This window comes from Pinus tabuliformis, chromosome 4_1 (assembly GCF_031772625.1).
Source record: "Pinus tabuliformis cultivar Carrire ecotype Pingquan chromosome 4_1, CPIR1, whole genome shotgun sequence".
NCBI classification, from domain to species: Eukaryota; Viridiplantae; Streptophyta; class Pinopsida; order Pinales; family Pinaceae; genus Pinus; species Pinus tabuliformis.
Genome location: NC_142303.1, coordinates 843,438,351 through 843,460,607, shown reverse-complemented (window position 1 = coordinate 843,460,607; position 22,257 = coordinate 843,438,351). Strand labels below are relative to the sequence as shown.

The 22,257-nt window shown below is 38.8% G+C and overlaps 1 protein-coding gene across 2 annotated transcripts in view; it reads right to left on the bottom strand.

Moving 5' to 3' along the window:
* LOC149178850 (6-phosphogluconate dehydrogenase family protein) overlaps positions 1-22,257 on the bottom strand; it is a 433,139-nt gene that overhangs the window by 65,522 nt on the left and 345,360 nt on the right. For both annotated transcript variants that reach the window (XM_089420463.1, XM_089420464.1), the window contains exon 10: positions 4,260-4,339. In XM_089420463.1, coding sequence (XP_089276589.1) covers positions 4,260-4,339 — 80 coding nt within the window. The remainder of the gene's footprint in view (positions 1-4,259; positions 4,340-22,257) is intronic.

The following is a 22,257-nucleotide window of genomic DNA, read 5'->3' as shown; positions in this document are numbered from 1 at the left end:
GTCTGATCTATGTTGTTTCAATTACTTTAGCCCAATTCAATTCTTCAATTAACAATATTTCATAAATAATTAATATTTCCAATCATCAATAGTAATTAAATATAGAACAGTAAATGCAATGAAAAAGGAGACAATCAACACATCAACAAGAGACACCAGATTTTCGATCAATGACCAGGGAAAAACCCACTATGGGGAAAACCCTTTGTAATTCTTCTTCTATTAGATTTTCATAAAATGTTCAACAGAGAGTACAATGAGCCAATACAAAATCATCCAGCAAAATTAACCCAACAACATTCAAAAATATGTTCCCAACATCAATCTAGATCAGAGACAACTTTTCTTGTTTGTGGTCAACTACGGTCAACTGCGGTCAAATGTCAAATTTCGGCCCTAGAGCCCAACGACACAAAGGAAGAAGGATGCATGTAGTTGAGAGCTTTCAATCGCATGGACAAGCCTGCGGTTATAGCCGAAAATTTTCTGTGTCAAGCCTGCAGTTGGAAACCAAAATCCCTAACACACGTATGAGCTTTGGACCCTGCAGTCTCGGACTTCTACGGACCGATTTCCTCTACCCAGCCTAAGACCTATGCGAACCAATCAATGAAGAAGAGAAGAAGAAGATGCTTGGTGATGCTTGGAAAAATCCTGATGGAATCTTTGTTGGCCAAGGCAAGTACACTATTAAGATCCTTCAGAGCTTTGGCATGATGGATTGCAAGTCCATGGACATTCTGATGGTGACAAATTTGAAGAAGATACATGACTATGATTCTGATTTGATTGATGCCTCTATGTATTGAAAATTGATTGGCTCGTTGAACTATCTTGTGAACACTAGACCTGATATTTGTTATAGTGTGAATACATTGAGCCAATTCTTGGTTGAGCCCCATCATGTACACTGGGTTGTAGCAAAACATATATTGAGATATTTGTGTGGCACCATTGAATATGGTTTGAGATATGCTTCTAATGGAGAATGGCAGCTGTATGGTTTCACTGATGCTGATGGGGCTGGAAGCTCTAATGATAGAAAGATATTTTGTTTATCTTGGGCTCTGCTATGATTTCATGGTCTAATAGAAAGAAAACTTTTGTTTCTCTTAGTACGGTTGAAGGTTAGTATATAGCTGCATGTTCAGTCTGTTGTGAAGCTATGTGGCTTTGAAAGTTGTTTACTGGTTTGTTTGATCAAGTGTTGGAATCGACCACTATATATTGTGATAATCAAAGTTGTGTGAAATTTTCTAAGAACCCGATTTTTCATGACAAGTCGAAGCACATTGAGATCAAGTATCATTACATTCGGAATATTGTCCAGAGGGGAGTTGTGAGGCTCGAATATGTCCCTATTAATGAGAAAGTTGTTGATTCCTTGACAAATCCATTGTCCCAGATAAAGTTTTCTTATTTTAGAGAACAACTTGGATTTGCTGAGAACCCTTCTGTAAGAGAGAGGGAGCACAAATAGTACAACATCATATTATTGACAATCTTACTTGGGCTGCGGCTGAGAGACCAATGGATTGGTCGGGAAGATTGTCACTCCCTTAGGTTTGTTGACAGGGAGGCGAGTGAGTTTGGTTGGGGAGCTTAGTTCTTATTGAGAAATCTAGGGCATTAGGATTAGATGATTTCTCTATGATGATAACTGCTAGTGAATGCTTTTTACTTCCTTAGATTAGGATCTTTCTTTTCTTAGATTATTATATTGTTCTTCTTCGATCAAATAGTTACCAAAGCATGAACAAAAAAGAGGCAAGAGACACAAAATATAGGCGATCAACCAGGGCCAAAACCTCTCCAACTTGAGAGGAAAACTCAAACGAAGTCTTCTTCTTATAGAGACTTCAATTGACGAATACCAAGACCAAGACCCTTGACATGACAACCTCTCCAAGACCAAGTCACAAGATTCTTCACAATTTCTTCTTCTTTCCCAAGTCAACACAAGTCAAACTTGCCTTCTTCACTGCACTTTTCGGCTACCCTGAAATTTCGGTTTCTATCCACAGACCTGCAATCTGTACCTCTGCAATTTCACACGTGTGAGGAGAGAGAGAGAGTTTAGGATGCTTTTCCTCCTTCGCTTTCCTTGAATGCTTCTCTTGGTGCTCTCGGCTAGCAAGGGGAGTGTATTGTAGACCTTCTTGATAACTTCGTAAGGGACTGATTTGATACCACTGTAGAAACCCTAGTTTCTGCCACACGTGTGAGGAGATGAGCCCAAAAACAGTGTCACAGATCTTCGTTCTTCCCTTTCTCCTTCTCGCTAGTTATAAGGCTTATTCTTCTTGTGATTTCGTGCTACTTCTTGTCTTGGATGCTTGACCGAGATGCCTTCAAATGGAGGTCGAGTCCTCTATATATAGTGGATTGTCTTCACAAATTGGGCTGACTTCACTTTGTACTTTAGGCCGACATGTTGTCTAGAAACTTCTTCATCCTTTTTAGAAGGCCGACATGAGGTATAGCTTGTGACAAGGCCTTGGAGGGTAATTGACACAATCAAAATCACTTTTTACAATATGTAACATGTCTTCAATACATGGCATTGACTTCCTAGACTTTATGACTTGATGACTAACCCTAAAGGCTCACAATGGGAGCCTTAACTAAAATAAAATTCCTTGAGCATGAAAACCATGAATCAAGCATTCGAAAAATAATTTTATTTTTCTTCTTTACATCAATTACATAAAATCATGATTACACGTCATTATGAAGACTGAACCTAGTTACACTTTTCAACAATTTTGAGGCATGAAGTGATCCCTTGGATCATGATGACTGAGAGACGAGTTTGGCCGGGGACACTGATTTTGTGATCTCTCACTTAGGAAGTTGTTGAGAGACCTATGGATTGGTAAGGGAGATAGATCTTGAAATCCTTTCCTTGGTAGCTATGGTCGGTATTTTCATTGGAAAATCAATGGAGAAAATTCAATTTTTGATGTTTGACCAAGTTGACCTAAAGTGCACAAGTCAGCCCCACGTGTGGAAATGCCACCTCCTAAGACACATATAAATACAACTTCGTTGCAGCCAACTCATTTGGCATCCATCGTACATCACATCATTTGGTTTGAAATAGCAAGGAGACATCCACACATTCGAAGAAGTCAAGGAGAATATGTTCTAGAATCTACATTGACTAGCCTTCTAGTTTTTTGTTTTGACCAGCATTGACTTGGAGAGATCGCTTCTATTTGACCGAGTTCTTTGACTATCTTGGAGGCCGAATATTTCAGAGATACTCTGACTCTGTTTGATGGTGACTTTTCTCCTGTTCTTGGTCTCATTGACTGCAGGTTGACCACATGTCAACTCTGGAGGCTGTACTTTGACCAGAATTTAACTGGTTTGTTGACTATGATTCTGAGGCAATTTCAAAACCGAATTTCAGCCCCTCTATTTAGCTACCTCATCCCAAAATTCGGCCCTTCTGTTGCAGAGCTGAACTTTGACAAGCATTGACTTTCTTCTCTCTCTTTGACTGGTTTTGACTTGGATATATTGAGGTTAGATTTTGGAATCTTGTATTGGAATATTCTGATGTACTCTTGATGAACTGAATTCTCTCTCTCATAAGAAAAGATTGGTTGGGTTTTCCCCTTGTGGGTTTTGCCCTAGCTGCTAGCATAATTTCTGGTGTCTTTTGTTTCTTGTTTTACTATTCATCTATTGCTCTATTGACGAAAGTGAATGGTTGAAAAATTTCACGTATAACTGCTTAATGATTGGAATGCTATAAGAAGTCAAATTGTATGATTGGAAGTAGTTATCAAGTTGAAAAATTGTACTAGTCTTACTTGCACTAGAAAATCAACATTTCATACACTATATGACCAAGTAGCTTCCATTTAGTAACCCCCAACACAGCTTTTTTGGGATTTAGAAATATCCCACATCTTCTTCATCTCTCAAAAACCTGCCTTAAGTGGCTGATGTGATATTTGCAGTTTTTCGAGAACATAGTAAGGTCATCCTGATCACTAGCTGTTACAATCAACTCTCTCTCTCTCTCTCTCTCTCTCCCCAACCTTGCAATCTTGTGTGCACATCAATTTTATAGTTTAAACTTTAACCATCTAACATTGACCTTAACTTAATGGTTGCATGTCATGTCATTAATTAAATTCACTAACATAATACCATTACATAATGCAAAAACACACTTAATGATATTTAATGTTGGAGCTTGTTGTTTGCTCCTCCAAAATATCATGAATTATAGGCTATATACTTACATTTCATGTAGTTCAGCAGTCAAAGGGGAGTCTACTCCAATGTTTTTGGCTGAAGCTAGTGCCAGTCCCAAATCTTTTGCCTGCATGAACATCACAGCAATGTCACATTATAGTACCATGAAAATTTTGTTCCTAGCTTAAAGTTTATGCCTATACTTATATTTGACACCATACAAAATCATATACAAGAGCAGGCAACATAAGTATTGAGTGAATAAACTTTTATTGCTTCCGTATCACATCTGATGTCACTTGGTCAGAACCAGATGAAGTCTTGAACCAGATTTTAGACCACGGTTTTGATGAAACTTGAATTTTGATCTTAGAAAGACCAAATTTGTGATTCCAAGTCAGGAGAAAAACAAAACATGCTAATTTGAAAAAAATTCAACTGAAAAAATGCAAATTGTTGGTTTGAAATTTTCACTGATTCACTGACTGATATTTTCTAACACTTGGAATGTTCAGGAGATGACCAAAACTTTCCCACTTGAGAATGCTTTGAATCTATTATTTGAAGCCCCTGCTCACTGATTATTACATTTAAGCCTTAGTTCATTGATTTAGAGGACTGGACTGAAGCCACAATTTGCTAATTAAAAGCTTGAGTATACTGATTCCATGAGCAGAATTTCAGCCATAATTCTTTCAGAAATTTGTGATGTTTGTCTAGCAAATCCAATTTAGGTCTGGGTCAAACTCATGTCTACCCAAGTCAAACTACCCAAGCTAGCCATTGGAGCATCTACAGTGGAACATTCAGTGTTTAAGGACCATCTTTCTTCATCTCTTCATTTTCTGGGGGTCAATGCAAGTGGAACATTGGACTTCTAAGGGTCATGTGAACCAAATCAAACTCCCTAAGTAGGCAAAATAAATGTAATGAAAATAATTTATTGTATTTCACTTAGTCTCCAACATGTGGATGACAGCTAAAAATTATTATTTTGAGAGAGAGGTTAAACTAGCCGTTATCTAGCCTTTACAAGAAAAATTATAAAAGGCTAGCCTCTCCTCTCAAGTTGTTGTTGAATTGTAAGATCAATCTATGCCATAATAGAACTTTTATTTGGCAAAGAGTTTGTCTCTATTTTGTGGGTTGGTTTTCTCTATTTCATGCTCTCTTGGTACAGGTAAAAAGAGGTTAATAAGATAATTCATAACTAGTAAGTATTACACAATTTTTGGAGAGACAATCCATTGAGGGGTTACATAGCCACATGGAGAGGGTGAACAAGGTGCTATTCTTCTTCATTCCTCTTGTTGTAGATTGGAGTGTAGGGAATAGCTTCAACTGGGTGATCTCTCTTGCCATAGTTAACCCAAAGATTGGAGACACCTCGCTAAAGGTTGCTCCTAATTGTATTCAAAATGTTGTGGAGACGATTAGACATAGGTGGGGGCATTGCACACTCTTCGAGCCCAAGACCACATCACTATCCAAAGTATATGACAAACTTAAATGTGAATGTGATTCACAAGCAAACCATCTAAAAGGTAAAATGATGGCGAAGGTAAGCCATTTCTCAACAACCAATCTTTTATTTTAAAATCCAAAAGACTTATAATATTCTGTTTTAGTTAGATTATTTTACTAGCTTGCATCTAAGGTTTTATCAAAAGTTCTAGGTTATGACCCTTAGGATTTTGAGGATAGATATTAGATGTAAGCCAAGAGATCAATATACTTTGATTCGAGATTTCAGTTCCATTTTGCAGACCTGCAATACACTATTCCCGAGTTCAAGCCCACCTCATTGTCCAGACTCCAAAGTACATGACCGACTTAAATGTGAATGTAATTCACAACCTGGCCATCCAAAAGGTAAAATTGTGTCCAAGGTAAGTCATTTCTCAACAACCAATCTTTTATTTTAAAACCCAAAAAACTTGGTAATTTTCTGCTTTAGTTAGATTATTTTACTAGCTTGTACTTAAAGTTTTATTGTAAATTTTAGCTAGTAATCCTTGGTATTTTGAGGATAGATATTAGATCTATGCCTAGGGATCAATGTACTTTGATTTGAACTTTCAAAAACATTATCTTCACAAGTATATTGAGTTACATTTTGCATATCTGCAATAAGCTACAACCATATTATAACTGATTTTCCAGAGAATTCAAGGTACAAGGGCTCTTCCAACTAAGCTTCATCATAAACCCCTCGTATATCATGCTCAATTTATTTTTATAGACAATATCACTAATTTGGGACAAAAATCAACTTATTCGAACACTTAGAACTCTTATTTATTAGCTAGAATTTATTTCTGGTTTTTCACCTAGTGGAGTTTGATTCCAAAACCATTACAATCGAATTTCCAGTTTGCTAGGATTTCATTTTTGTTGCAGGGTTGAGGCTTAGGAATGATTTAAAGTCATTTATATTCAATTTTCTATCTTCCCCCACCCCTTGATCTTCAATCTATAGTGCTTAGGCACTATTGTGTGACACGTTTAGGAGGCTGTTGCCACTATTTTATGTGTTTTTCTGTAGATTTTCCAATCTACGATCACAGGACAACAAGCAAATTAAACACAGTAACCCCTCTTACCAAAGGGTTAAATCAAAGATAACTTATAGGCTTGGTAAGTATATTAATTGCTCATTCATTTGGACCATTTACCTGCTATTTATCTTCAATTTTGAGAGATTGCTCTGCATATTTCACATCTCTAGATCAGTATAATAGCAAACAATTAAACCCACTATTCATCCAAGACCCCATATAAGGCACTGATTAATATTTGGTTGGCTGAAGTCATTCATAGGGAATCCTCCTGTTGTCGCGCAGATTGACACGACAACGCTCAGACCGGGGGCTGTCACTCTGATCCCCGATCTCTCCGTTTAAGCCTGTCTCCCGCGGCTAAGGGGGGTAGACCCTACGAGGTGAAAGAGACCAACTGTCGACCAGTTGGTTTGGGAGACACGAAACACTAAAATGATTTTGTGAAGTTAAATGACCAGTGCCTTAAGAGATTGTTGTTAAAACGATTACTTGTTAGATGATATAGAAACATAAACCATGAACAACAATCCTTTGTCATCAAAAGGTATCATCAAAATCACAATGCTCTTAGAATGACCAGAACTGAGAATTTTGAAAAGATGAATGCTTTGAACCACCACGAGAATCATAAATCATTAACCAGATATCATATTCGTATCTCGACTTGAAAATTTAGATCTCAGCATGAAAGATATAACATGATAATTCTCTGAGGAAAACCACTGAATCTGGCAAAAAATTCCACGATGCTTTTTCAATTTATTTTTTTTTTAATATGATTTTTAATTAAAATATTAAAACTAAAAATCTAAACTAAGCAAAATCTAAAATTTAGTCAAAATAAAACTAAATCTAAAAGTTAAAACATGTATATATATATACCCTAGGTCAAATATAAAAATGAAATTTAATATATATATATAATCTAAAAGCTAAATCGCATTTCATTTTGTTTTTTTATTTTAATTCTTTATAAAACAAACAAAAGAAAAAGCCTACGCTAAACAATAAAAGGTCGAAATTTTATTTGAAAAACTGATAAACTAAAAATAAATAAACGTAAATCGAATCCAAAAGAAAATTAATGAAACCCTAAAAGGAAATTAATGCTTGGATAAAATAACTAAACTATGCTAATCGAAAAAAAACTTACGGAACCATGCCGATTGATACCCATGTCTGCATATACAAAGAAGGAAAACTCAAAAGCACAGTTTCAACGGCGGAGGGCGAAGAGAAAAAACGTGAACCGATGTTATACTTACCTGTCCGCATACCTGAAAGGCATAAGCTAAAACGCAGTCATGAAATACGAAGAACAATTCTTCGGGTGCACGCAGCAAACCGTAGTCACGTTTGAGGACACCGAAAATAACTCTTCAGGTGCACATAGAGAGCAGCTCTCACGATACATGAAGAGTATTGCCCAGGAGGCCTCGACGCATGCTTTATGGCCTCAAACAGGACGTAACCCTGGCGAATCACCTCTCAGAACTCGAAACTCACTCACGCGTGTTAGAAACCCTGCTCTGCGTGAAGGACGACTCAGGACGTGCGCAGATCCACAGGATTTCGATGGAGAAATGACGGCGGCAAGAAGGCGAGACTGTGCGTAAGGCAGCAAAGATTTGATCACGTATGAATCAAGCAAATTTCCCTGAGCACTGCTTTCAATTTGCTGGCGTTTAAACAATATGAACTTAAATCGAATCCACGCAAGTTTGTTTTGTACGCAGGTCGGCCGGTGTGGAGAAAATCGATGAATGGAGCAGCGGACGATGAGGAGCCAAGAAAATCAGAGCAGTTCTGATATCCACGTGTATAATACCCGACACACGTCCTGAAAACTTCCCAGTACCTCACCGCAAGAAATATGAGTTACGAACTCCCAGCAAAAATGAAAACCAAAATGTCAGGATCCTCATAAATCTTCTCTGTAATCTGCAAGATAGAAAAGCCCACAGATATATGCAAAAATTTTAGAGTAAATCCCTTCGAAACTTTCAGAGAACACCCTGCAACCTACTGAAAAATAAACAAAAAATGAAACCCCGAAACTACTTGATTAATTTATAGGTTTTGGCCCCTTAACAGCCAGATTCAGCAATAAGAACAGAAATATTTTAAAGAATAAAAATTTCAGATTTTCACTATGAAGAACTTCAGAAAATCTCTCATGCAATTTAGAAAAATAAACTGAATGATAGACCCAGGATCAAATCCAACTGGGCTCAGCAAAAAATGCTTGCGGGAGTTGGCTGGTTCAGCCGAGAACTTCCCCAAACGCCCACCAATCTTCTTTAGTAAGGGTTTTCTGCACAGCTCAAAACAATCATCAGTAAAGAGGGCAAAAATGCTGCTAGATCTCAAAAAGTAATGGAGATACCTGCCATTACTTCAGAAACCCTAACAGCACTTAAACCCTAGTAAGTGAACAAGATACCTGTGCTCACAATACTCTACAATAAGCTATTATTAATGGCTGAAAATAAAATATGCAGAAACTAAATTAGCTCACAGCACTTCCAGAGAGTAACACCAGCAAGATTTGGACCCCAAAGTCTTCTTTTATTAACCAGAAACAGATTTACAAGAGAGCTTCTTCAGTACCAGACTCACAGATCCCATGATCTGAAATGACCCCTAGCACCCTATTTAAAGGAAATGATCACAACGGCTAGTTCGAGTGATCCATGTCGAAATGATCTCGACCGTTGATGAGAATCAAGACATCTCTTAATCTCATCCGTCGATTTATTAAAAAATGATATTTTACATGCATTCACTCAAAATATTATTATTTTATTATTTTAGGGTTTTTGCTTTATTTTATAATTTTTTATAATTTTTTATTTTTTATAATTTTTTAATTTTTATTTATTTTATTATTTTATTTATTTTCTTAAATGGATCATCGAACTAAGCCTTTGGAAACATCACCTAGGACCTAGGACTTAGGACTCATGAGGGGATTAAAACATTTTCTAACCCTCAAAACACATTACATCATGACTTTTACAATTTACATCTCAAGGGGACAAACCCACTTAATACAGACCCTCATAAACCACCCAGTTCTGCGACACAACTATAATCTAGCAGATTAACACACTAGGATTCTCCTAAAGTTCTAATGACAAAATGCATCCCGGCTTTGGGGTCAGGCTGAAGGAAAACTCTGCCGATCATAGATCGGTGAGACGAAAAACCTTCCGGGACGTAGATTATCATTAGAAAGTTAGGTCCACCTAGGCTAATTACATACATGACTCAGATCTGCTAAGATTATTTAGAATTCATAGATGCAGACTGGGTTTACAATTAAAAAGATCAAGATGCTGATGACTGCAGGATGGCACGGACATGTCGATCGGGTGCTACCCCTTTCTGCCAAGAAAAGAGGGGGTTTACCGCATGGGTAGTTGACCGGTAGTGGTCAACATCTGGCTCTACTTGGGGACACGTTGCTGCTCTGTAGGAATGTGAGAATCCAGAATCTGCATCCACACAACACACAATAAAATATAAGTAGCATCCGTCCAAAAATCATCATATAACATTAAGCACAGGAAAGATATAAGCTCTTCATTTATTAACTAAACTAGAAAAGCAAATCTAATCCTAAAACAGAAATGAAATGCTGAAAAGACAATGAGTAGGGATAGAAATACAATACAAAGGATGCCCCGTGGCATCAGATGTGTTCAATATAGCGTATACTGAGCATTTGCCTGCTTTCAGGCAAATCTGTCGGCTGTTTGTCGGATGTTCCATGTCCAATTCTGCATATGGTAGGACTTTTTCCTATCCGAAAATCAAGCTGTTCACGGCCGTCTGATGCATCAAATCTTCTTCTCATTGTCTTTCTCTTGCGCCTTTTCTTTGTGGCAGGCTGTGTCACTGATGACATGGAACTTTCTGTTTCAAAGCTATCAGATGAAGTATGTAAGATATGAGTGACATGTCTTTCTTTATCCCGCATCTGATTTTTATCATTTTTAAGTCTATCTGGATCTCCTTCAATTAACCATCTTTCAATCGAACCAATGACCTCATAATAAGATGGAGCTTGTTGCGGCAAATGAGAAGGTTCTTGGTTTCTCTCATCCTCTGACCACTGTTGAAACTTTTGAACCTGTATTTTAATGGCATCCATCTGACTAGAATGTTCAACCTTTATAGCACTGATTTGCCTGGCATGGTGTTCTTCCATATCTTTTATTACTTTATCGTTCTTTTCCTTTATGTCCATCAAGCAATGCTGCATGGAGTTTATTTCTTTTTTATGATTTGCTTGCATGGCGGCCAATTGATTATTATGATCAAACGTCATGATAGTCATTTCTTCATCCATAGTTAATAACTTGTTCTGCATAGAATTAATTTCCCTATCATGATCCGCTTTCATGGTCGCCATATTTTCCTCTAAGCCTGACATCTTGCTTTGCATGAAACTAATTTTTGTGTCATGATTAGTCTTTATGGCCTCAATTTCTTTAGCATGCTGATTTTGCATAATCTCCATCTCCCTATTACGTTTTTCCAGGTGGGTGCATAAAGTTTTCACATCATTGACATAATTAGTTTGATTAGCCTCCATATTTTTTACCAGCAGCATTAGTTCTTGTATAATTTGCCTTTGATCTTCCTTTTCATTGTCATTTGTCCCTGATTTTCCACTATCATGGACTTGATCTGCAATAGTACCGGTGGATGACACATTCTGATATGAAGAATCGTCTTGGAATCTTTCACCGACAGCTGGACCTTTTATCAAATTACTTTTGTTCTGATGCACAATTTTAGGGGCAGAAGGCAAGCTGTTTGGATTACCATATCTATCTTTAAAAGCATTGACAATGTCTTGTAAAGAAGTGAAAGAATCCTTAGGAAAATTGTTAAACCAATTCAAAGCATCACCCTCTAAAGAATGGACAAATAGACGCATCTTGAAATCTTCATGATTATATTGAGGAAGTCTACAATATATGATCATTACACAAGTAACCCTGTTTAAATGCTGTCTAACAGCGACCGAATCACCACCCGAGAACTTAAATAATTTAGAAATGGCCTCTTTTGGAAGATCATGGAGATTATCAGTAAAATGACATGGTTTAAATGAATAATCCATGATGAACAATAAGGGATCAAATGGATGATAGAAAGAGATTTCTGCTCAAGAAAATTAACAGATGAAAGCAGTGGAGTCGCCACTTGAACAATGAATCTGATTCTAGGATCCAAAAAGTAACCACAAGCAGATATGAGGAAGGCTTCTTGTCTGGGAAAAATGAGAAAATGGATTCGCCACCCAAACAAGAAACAGACCGAAGAGATGCTACTGATATGGCGAAAAATAAGACAATAAAAGATTCAAATGATAACCCCAAGGGTTGAATCTGCCAGCTCAAAATGAGAGATGAGAAAGATGAGAAAATGAATGCCGATGAAACTCCACGAACAGAAAAACTCTGTCCCCGGCAATGGTGCCAAAAAATGTTGTCGTTGCTGGGCTAGATGAAAAGATAAAAATGAGAAGGATGATTGTCGTTGAAACGCCGAGAAAACAATTTCCCCGGCAACGGCGCCAAAAACTGTTGTCGCACAGATTGACACGACAACGCTCAGACCGGGGGCTGTCACTCTGATCCCCGATCTCTCCATTTAAGCCTGTCTCCCGCGGCTAAGGGGGGTAGACCCTACGAGGTGAAAGAGACCAACTGTCGACCAGTTGGTTTGGGAGACACGAAACACTAAAATGATTTTGTGAAGTTAAATGACCAGTGCCTTAAGAGATTGTTGTTAAAACGATTACTTGTTAGATGATATAGAAACATAAACCATGAACAGCAATCCTTTGTCATCAAAAGGTATCAGCGAAATCACAATGCTCTTAGAATGACCAGAACTGAGAATTTTGAAAAGATGAATGCTTTGAACCACCACGAGAATCATAAATCATTAACCAGATATCATATTCGTATCTCGACTTGAAAATTTAGATCTCAGCATGAAAGATATAACATGATAATTCCCTGAGGAAAACCACTGAATCTGGCAAAAAATTCCACGATGCTTTTTCAAATTTTATTTTTTTTAATATGATTTTTAATTAAAATATTAAAACTAAAAATCTAAACTAAGCAAAATCTAAAATTTAGTCAAAATAAAACTAAATCTAAAAGTTAAAACATGTATATACATATACCCTAGGTCAAAAATAAAAATGAAATTTAATATATATATAATCTAAAAGCTAAATCGCATTTCATTTTGTGTTTTTATTTTAATTCTTTATAAAACAAACAAAAGAAAAAACCTACGCTAAACAATAAAAGGTCGAAATTTTATTTGAAAAAATGATAAACTAAAAAAAAATAAACGTAAATCGAATCCAAAAGAAAATTAACGAAACCCTAAAAGGAAATTAATGCTTGGATAAAATAACTAAAATATGCTAATCGAAAAAAAACTTACGGAACCATGCCGATTGATACCCATGTCTGCATATACAAAGAAGGAAAACTCAAAAGCACAGTTTCGACGGCAGAGGGCGAAGAGAAAAAACGTGAACCGATGTTATACTTACCTGTCCGAATACCTGAAAGGCATAAGCTAAAACGCAGTCATGAAATACAAAGAACAATTCTTCGGGTGCACGCAACAAACCGCAGTCACGTTTGAGGACACCGAAAATAACTCTTCAGGTGCACGCAGAGAGCAGCTCTCACGATACATGAAGACTATTGCCCAGGAGGCCTCGACGCATGCTTTATGGCCTCAAACAGGACGTAACCTTGGCGAATCACTTCTCAGAACTCGAAACTCACTCACGCGTGTTAGAAACCCTGCTCTGCGTGAAGGACGACTCAGGACGTGCGCAAATCCACAGGATTTCGATGGAGAAATGACGGCGGCAAGAAGGCGAGACTGTGCGTAAGGCAGCAAAGATTTGATCACGTATGAATCAAGCAAATTTCCCTGAGCACTACTTTCAATTTGCTGGCATTTAAACAATATAAACTTAAATTGAATCCACGCAAGTTTGTTTTGTACGCAGGTCGGCCGGTGTGGAGAAAATCGATGAATGGAGCAGCGGACGATGAGGAGCCAAAAAAATCAGAGCAGTTCTGATATCCACGTGTATAATACCCGACACAAGTCCTGAAAACTTCCCAGTACCTCACCGCAAGAAATATGAGTTACGAACTCCCAGCAAAAATGAAAACCAAAATGTCAGGATCCTCATAAATCTTCTCTGTAATCTGCAAGATCGAAAAGCCCACAGATATATGCAAAAATTTTAGAGTAAATCCCTTCGAAACTTTCAGAGAACACCCTGCAACCTACTGAAAAATAAACAAAAAATGAAACCCCGAAACTACTTGATTAATTTACAGGTTTTGGCCCCTTAACAGCCAGATTCAGCAATAAGAACAGAAATATTTTAAAGAATAAAAATTTCAGATTTTCACTATGAAGAACTTCAGAAAATCTCTCATGCAAATTAGAAAAATAAACTGAATGATAGACCCAGGATCAAATCCAACTGGGCTCAGCAAAAAATGCTTGCGGGAGTTGGCTGGTTCAGCCGAGAACTTCCCCAAACGCCCACCAATCTTCTTTAGTAAGGGTTTTCTGCACAGCTCAAAACAACCATCAGTAAAGAGGGCAAAAATGCTGCTAGATCTCAAAAAGTAATGGAGATACCTGCCATTACTTCAGAAACCCTAACAGCACTTAAACCCTAGTAAGTGAACAAGATATCTGTGCTCACAATACTCTACAATAAGCTATTATTGATGGCTGAAAATAAAATATGCAGAAACTAAATTAGCTCACAGCACTTCCAGAGAGTAACACCAGCAAGATTTGGACCCCAAAGTCTTCTTTTATTAACCAGAAACAAATTTACAAGAGAGCTTCTTCAGTACCAGACTCACAGATCCCATGATCTGAAATGACGCCTAGCACCCTATTTAAAGGAAATGATCCCAACGGCTAGTCCGAGTGATCCATGTCGAAATGATCTTGACCGTTGATGAGAATCAAGACATCTCTTAATCTCATCCGTCGATTTATTAAAAAATGATATTTTACATGCATTCACTCAAAATATTATTATTTTATTATTTTAGGGTTTTTGCTTTATTTTATAATTTTTTATTTTTTATTATTTTTTAATTTTTTAATTTTTATTTATTTTATTATTTTATTTATTTTCTTAAATGGATCATCGAACTAAGCCTTTGGAAACATCACCTAGGACCTAGGACTTAGGACTCATGAGGGGATTAAAACATTTTCTAACCCTCAAGACACATTACATCATGACTTTTACAATTTACATCTCAAGGGGACAAACCCACTTAATACAGACCCTCATAAACCACCCAGTTCTGCGACACAACTATAATCTAGCAGATTAACACACTAGGATTCTCCTAAAGTTCTAATGACAAAATGCATCCCGGCTTTGGGGTCAGGCTGAAGGAAAACTCTGCCGATCATAGATCGGTGAGACGAAAAACCTTCCGGGACGTAGATTATCATTAGAAAGTTAGGTCCACCTAGGCTAATTACATACATGACTCAGATCTGCTAATATTATTTAGAATTCATAGATGCAGACTGGGTTTACAATTAAAAAGATCAAGATGCTAATGACTGCAGGATGGCACGGACATGTCGATCGGGTGCTACCCCTTTCTGCCAAGAAAAGAGGGGGTGTACCGCATGGGTAGTTGACCGGTAGTGGTCAACACCTCCCATAGCCTTTTAAGAGAATGCTGAGCTTAAAGAGTGGGGACTTGTCTTCTATGTGCCAATCTTAGTAAGTTCCGAAGAACTTGGCAACCTTGCTAGTTTGATCAGTAACACCCCCCTCTAATTCAAACTTGGGAAATAACACACAACAAGGATACTTACATTTATCAAAAACAAATCCCCCATTAGGCAATGCTTAGAAATGTTAAAATGATATTAGGTTATATCACCTAAGGAAATCCCACCAAGGAAAAGTATATCACCACATCACATCAAAAACCATAGGAAAGGGAACATGAAAAGGTGCTACCGTGCTGGCTCCTAGTAATATATCTAGTATGTGCCTACCATACATTCAAAGTGTGTGAAAATTTAAAGTTTGAAATCCTATTGCAGCAACTGGAAATTATTCTTGTAATTGTTACTTAATTTAACAATTTATTTGCTACAACAAATACTGAATAAATCACACTGCATCCTTCACAAATAAAACTGCAGAAAAATAATAGCGCTTGAAACTGAGAAATATGCTAGCACACACACATCAAAATTAACACAGTTATTTTTGGACAAATGTCCCTGGAAAACTCTAACTTGGGAAAGCCTGTCCAACAGCTGAGAGTTTTTATTATTATGCAACAGTGAGAAATTCTGAGTACAATTTGGACGCCGAAAACTGGCAATCCTGCAGAGAAAACACTGGCAAAAATATCTAGAGGGAAATTACCCTCACTCCGAGCAATCTCGACAATTGACTTCCTTTAAAAAGCAAGCCGTCCAATTGGGTCTGCGCAGGCTCTGAATCAACCTAAAGCTGCTTGCCACATGTGTTGCCCAAATCGATTGCTAATCAAGCTGTCCTGCCTGCTGCTAACTGAAAAAAAGCTTCTCCGGCAATCTGGAACCTTTGCGCGGCCTCTGGAACTGAAAATGCTTTCCTTCCCTAGCAAATTGAACTGCCCAATGAAGCCTCTATGCTACATATGCGCAATTTTCCTAGAGAAATTTTGGCCTTTCTGCGAATGCACACACCGGATCTAGAAATCTTCCTTCGACCTCATTGCCTCTGCCCCTCTGTCTTTGCTTCCTTCTCTCGCTCGAGCTCTTTCGGCTGCTGCCTCTGGAAGGTCGAACTGCCAAGGAAATCAAACTCCACAAGTTTGTTCTCCATCTACCCACCAACTTCTTCTTATAATCCTCTATTAGACTTCCAACGACCAAGATTAAGACTTAATCGAGGGCCTAGATTATTTTCCAGTCAATCCGTGTGAGTTTCTAGATAATTCACACCTTATCTCAGATTAATTCTAATTAATTAATCACTTTTCCTAAGTTTAGACTTAGGAAATAACTAAAAATAGGCTAATAATCTAAATGAGACACTTCTAGGTGGAATTTCCAGAAACGATTTTTGGGTTTTGGATAACTCCTGTGTTTTAGCCTCTCCACAAAGTTTCGAGATTATAACACCTTCGATGCTAAAAAAATAAGACTTCCTCTTAGTGAGGAAGGTGTTCTCTCTAGTGTTGCACACTCTGCCACAACACTCTGTCTCTATACCACCCTCTGTCACATTGCTGATGTCTGGCTACTGTCCACCAACCACTATGCAACTCTAATCCTGCATTTTTTCTACTACTGACACTGCCATATTGCTGCCAACCCTGCATTTGCATTGCAACTCCCTCTCATTTGTTGCTTTTGCAACTGAGAAGCATCTGAAATACTAAATCAACTGTGTTCAGTATGATGCATCTGTCTCCTAAGTCCTGATTGCTACTAGCTACTGCACTCTCCACTGAAGAATCTGTGTTGTTGTTGACTCTGCACTGCTTCCAACACTGCACTGCGCTCCTCAGCACTTGACTTCTACTAGTCTACAACTGTCACCTTGGAATCTGACTGCATCAATTAACACTGATCCATCCTGCTACTGAATACTGTGGGACCCCGTAGCAAGGTAATGATCCATGAGGAGGACACCTCAATGGACCCTGCCCATGTCTGTGTTTCTCTAGGACTACAACCCCATGTCGCCCCACCTCACTCCTGGAGGTATAGCCGCAAATATTGTGAAATCTTCCTTCAATCAAGAGGATAACCTATCTATCTCAGCATGTGTTGTCGCTTGGTCATGCTTCTTCCTAAGAGGACACTGGGTATTGTAGTGGAAAAACTCGCCACACCTGAAGCACTTGACCTTAGATAGGTCCTCCTTCTTCTTCTTTTCCCTTTCCTTGTTGATTTCTAGTAGCATCTGATGTGCTCTAAGTCTCAAAATTTGCAGGGACACTTAGACACATGCATTATCCAGTACCTAGAAATCGTTTTGGGAAATTCCACCCAGAGACAGTTTTATTAAAATAATTAATTATTTTTAATGGAACCCTAAGTCTAAACTAAGGAAATTAAAATAATTAAAGGGTATTAATCGAACTGTGGGTGAAACTTCTAGAAGAAGACGAGGATCAAGACAAAATGATCTAAGCCATTGATTAGAATTTTAATCTGGGCTGTTGGTTGTCCAATAGAAAGATATAAGAAGAGGCTTGAGGGGCACTTGGAGAACACATCAAGTAGAGTTCAGAAGATCGAACTTCTAAAGCAGAGCAGTTGCCGGTGAGAAATTCGAAGTGAGCTTTTGCAGCAAGGGGCATGTTGATTTTTGGGTAGCAATGGATGTGCTTTAACTCTAAAACTTTGTGGAGGGGCTAGAACACGTAAGATCTCCAAGACTCAGAAATCGTTTGGTGAAATTCCCCCCAGATTGTATTTTATTAAAATAACTAATATTTTTAATGGGGTTCCTAAGTCTAAACTTAGGAAAATAAAAATACTAATGGGTATTAATGAAAATATGGGTGAGAAGCTTCTAAGTGACAAAGATCAAGTCTGATTTAATCTTAGCCGTTGATTAGGGACTTAATCTCGGTCGTTGATTCATCAACAGGAAAAGTATAAGATGAGGCTTAAAGATTAGTTGGAGATACACCAAGTTGATTAGTTAGTTCGATTTTTCTAGGGCGAGGTTTGCTGAGAAAATCGAACAAGTGATTTGAGTTGTAGTGAGGGGCAGAAACAGAGATTTGGATTGGAGAGGAAGTTCTGAGCCAAAGAGTACGTAGCAGAGAGGCAACTTGAGCATCAGGAGGCAACACATAGGCCTACGCAATCCACGAGGGGCTCACGCAGAGCTAACGCAGTCTGGAGGGGCTCTTGTAGTGGCAGTGTAGAGTATTCATCAATAGTCCGAGATTTTACTGAAGAAGTGAGGTTCTGAGTCGGGAGGGCTGAACAACAGTGTTCATCTAGCAAATCAATCCAGCAGAAGAGGAGACATAGTTCTCTAGAGGCAAGACACTGGCCCACATAGTGATTGCATAGGGACTTCGCAGTGTTTAACGGGATGATGTCAAATCACTCATTGGATCAGCTGTGACTTGGGGAGCGAGGTAAACCCTCGTATGTATTTCTTGTTGTCGTGATTTCTCTATAAGGTTAGCCGGTGTGAGAGACAACCTGTTGTACTTAGATTCTTCTTGCTTAATAATACAAACCCTCTATCCGCTACACCAGTTTTCTTGCATTGTGTTTTTCCAGGGATGTGTTGTTCAAAAATAACAGTGTCCCTTGTGTGTTTGTCTCATCTATTGTTTCAACTTATGATCTGTATGTCAGTGTAGTCTGCAGTAGTGTTTACATCACTATTTATCTAATTAAATAACTTGTTGAATGAAATAACAAGTAGGAGATGTTAAACCTGTAACTGCGGTAGGATTTCTGTTTGTAAAGATTCATAATTTTTCACAAAGAAGGGATAATATCCAGTGAGGAGTCTTTCTGGGATGGAGAGTACAAGGCAGAGAGGACAAAACAAAGTCCAGAAAGAGGTTGACACTGGCCCACGCAGTGGTAGTGCAGAGCCTAGAGGGAGATCGAATTCCTGCTCATGAAATCGAGTTTCAGAAGCCAGGAGCCGGGGTGTGAGATCGGGAGGCTAGAAATTGAAGTTTCTGGTCAGTAGAGGGTCTGAAGGAGGAGCAGCGCAGTCCCCAATAGAGGTGACACAGAGACTGCGTGGGCTTGATGCAGTTCTGCGCAGAAGCTGACACAAAAGGGACGCAGAGCCTCATTCCAGCGAGATCAGAGTCCGATTATTCCAATTAAAGGGTGAGAGCATCTCACTACTTGTTTTGTTTAGTTTCTCTCTGTATAGGATAGCTAGTTGGGCATCCAAAAAATTGTACTCAGAATTACTACTGCAAAATAATAAAACCCTTAGTTGTTGCACTGGTTTTCCCACATTAGGTTTTTCTGGGGACATTTGTCCAAAAATAATTGTGTAGATGTGTTGTGTATTTATTTCTTGTTCGGTTTCTTGTTTCCACATTTTATTTAAATGGTGAAGACTGCAGTGTATTAGTTTCAGTGTTTATTGTAGGAAACAGTAAATAATTTTGTTCAGTAAATAACAAATAGAAGAAATGTAATCAGTTGCTGCAGTAGAAATTTAGGGCTCCCAAATTTTAACATGGTATCAGAGTTGCAGGTGAAACAAGAGGACAGAGTTGGAAGAGCCCAACGTTGAAGGAGGAAGGGAGTTCAAAATTCCTGCAGAGGCAGCAATTCGAAACCCCAAAGGGATTATGCAGTTCAGGCCAGGAGGGAAAGATTTTTGTGGTAAATCTCTCTCTGAGTGAGTCAACAGAGAGGTAGGATTTCAAGATTGAAATCTGTCAGTGGTAGAAGGAGCAGTGCAGCAGTAGCTTCAGCAAAGAGGGGTTTCTGGTGTGATGCAGTTTTCTGCAAGGAGTTTCCGCGCAGAAAGACGTTAGAGGGAAGAAGAGACACTTGAGGGAATTTCTTCCTCAAAGAATTCCTAGCCAGGGAATTCAAATTCTCATTTGCCGAGCAACAGCAGGAGAGAGGAGGTCATTCGACTTTTTCGATTGGTAAAGATGGCAACTAGTGGATTGAGAGATCGTAATCAGTTGGATGGTGCATCCAACTATGTGATCTGGAAGGCAAGGATGTCGTGCCTTCTAGATGAGCATTTTCTCAAGATCTATGTCGATAGCGTGGTAGCTGAGCCCGCGGATCCAAATCCGCTGAAGAAGTACAAGGGAGAAATGGAGAAGACGAAGAGAATGATCGTTGACGGAGTGAAGGATCATATAGTCTGTCACATCGCTAGCAGAGACATTGCCAAGGAGATGTGGGATGCTTTGTCGATGCTATAGCAGGGATCTTCTAAGCAATGAAAGATGTACTTGGAGCAGAAGATGAGATCTAAGTAGATGCAGAAGGGGGAACGCATTGATCCATTCCTTACTAAGCTTTAGGAGACCCGAGACGAGCTGGCAACTGTGGGGTCAACACCTCAAGCTTCCGAGATGGTAAGACTGGCCTTGAATTCAGTTTTTGAGGAGTGGCAAGTTTTTGTCCAAAGTATCCTGGGGAGTGCGAGTTTGCTAGACTGGGATGGAATGTGAGCAGCTCTTAAGCAAGAGGAGCTGAGGAGAGACTTGGTCAAGTGTAAACTTGACGGAAGCAGCAACAGTGGGTCGAAGCCCAAGGAGGAGGAAGAGAATGCAGCCCTTGCATCCAAGGGGCAACATAAGAAGAAGAAAGATTTTTCGAAGATCAAATGCTTTAGGTGTGGTGAATTCAACCACTACGCAACACAGTGTACTCTCAGGAAGAAGGACAAAGATGAGAAGTATGATCTAAAGGTTGCATCTGCGAAGATCGAGGAGTTCGCCATGACAGCCCAAGCATCTCCAGGAGGGAGGTGGGGAAATCTAGAAATGTAGTTTGAAAGCACTGCAATTGGGCAAGATCCTTGAGGAGCCCACCTCTCGGATCAATTCCTTGCTACGGGAGCATAGATTAGAAGTAGTAGGATGGACTGGTATCAGTTGGTGCAGAGGAGTGTCAAAGTGACAGTTGCAGTGGCTAGGAGTGCCAGAGACTGAGTAGCACAGAGCTAGAGTTGGCAGCAGTGCAGTTGGCACAGAGCAAAGTCAACAGCGACGCAAAGGATTTAGAGGGTCAGCGTAGAGACTAGCAGTAGTCAAAACCTCAACAACAAGATGCATCATACTAAACACTTGTTCAGTAATTTGGGATGCTTTTCTGTTGCTGATGCAGTAGCAGTAACAATTGGAGAAGGTTGCAGTGCAGATGTAGTATTGGCAGTGGCAGTGCCAACAGCAACACGAATGCAGAATTGAGAGGGAGTTGCATTAGGGATGCAGTGTTGACAATGGCAGGGTCAACAACAGTACAGATGTAACATTTGCGCAGTAGTTGGTGGACAAGATGTTAGACATCAGCGACGCAGAAGGAGATGTTACAGAATAGAGTGATGCTTCAGCAAGGTGCATTGCTACATTCCTCATTAAGGAGTGTTGATTTCTGATAGCATCAGATGTGCTCTAACTCTCAAAATTTACAAGGAGGCTTAGACACATTCATTCTTAATACCCAGAATTCGTTTCGGGAAATTCCACCCGGAGACAGTTTTATTAAAATAATTAATTATTTTTAATGGGACCCTAAGTCTAAACTTAGGAAATTATATTAATTAAACGATATTAATCTAACTGTGGGTGAAACTTCTAGAAGAAGACAAGGATCAAGCCAAAATGACCTAAGCCATTGATTAGAAGTTAATCTAGGTCGTTGGTTGTCCAACATAAAGATATAAGAAGAG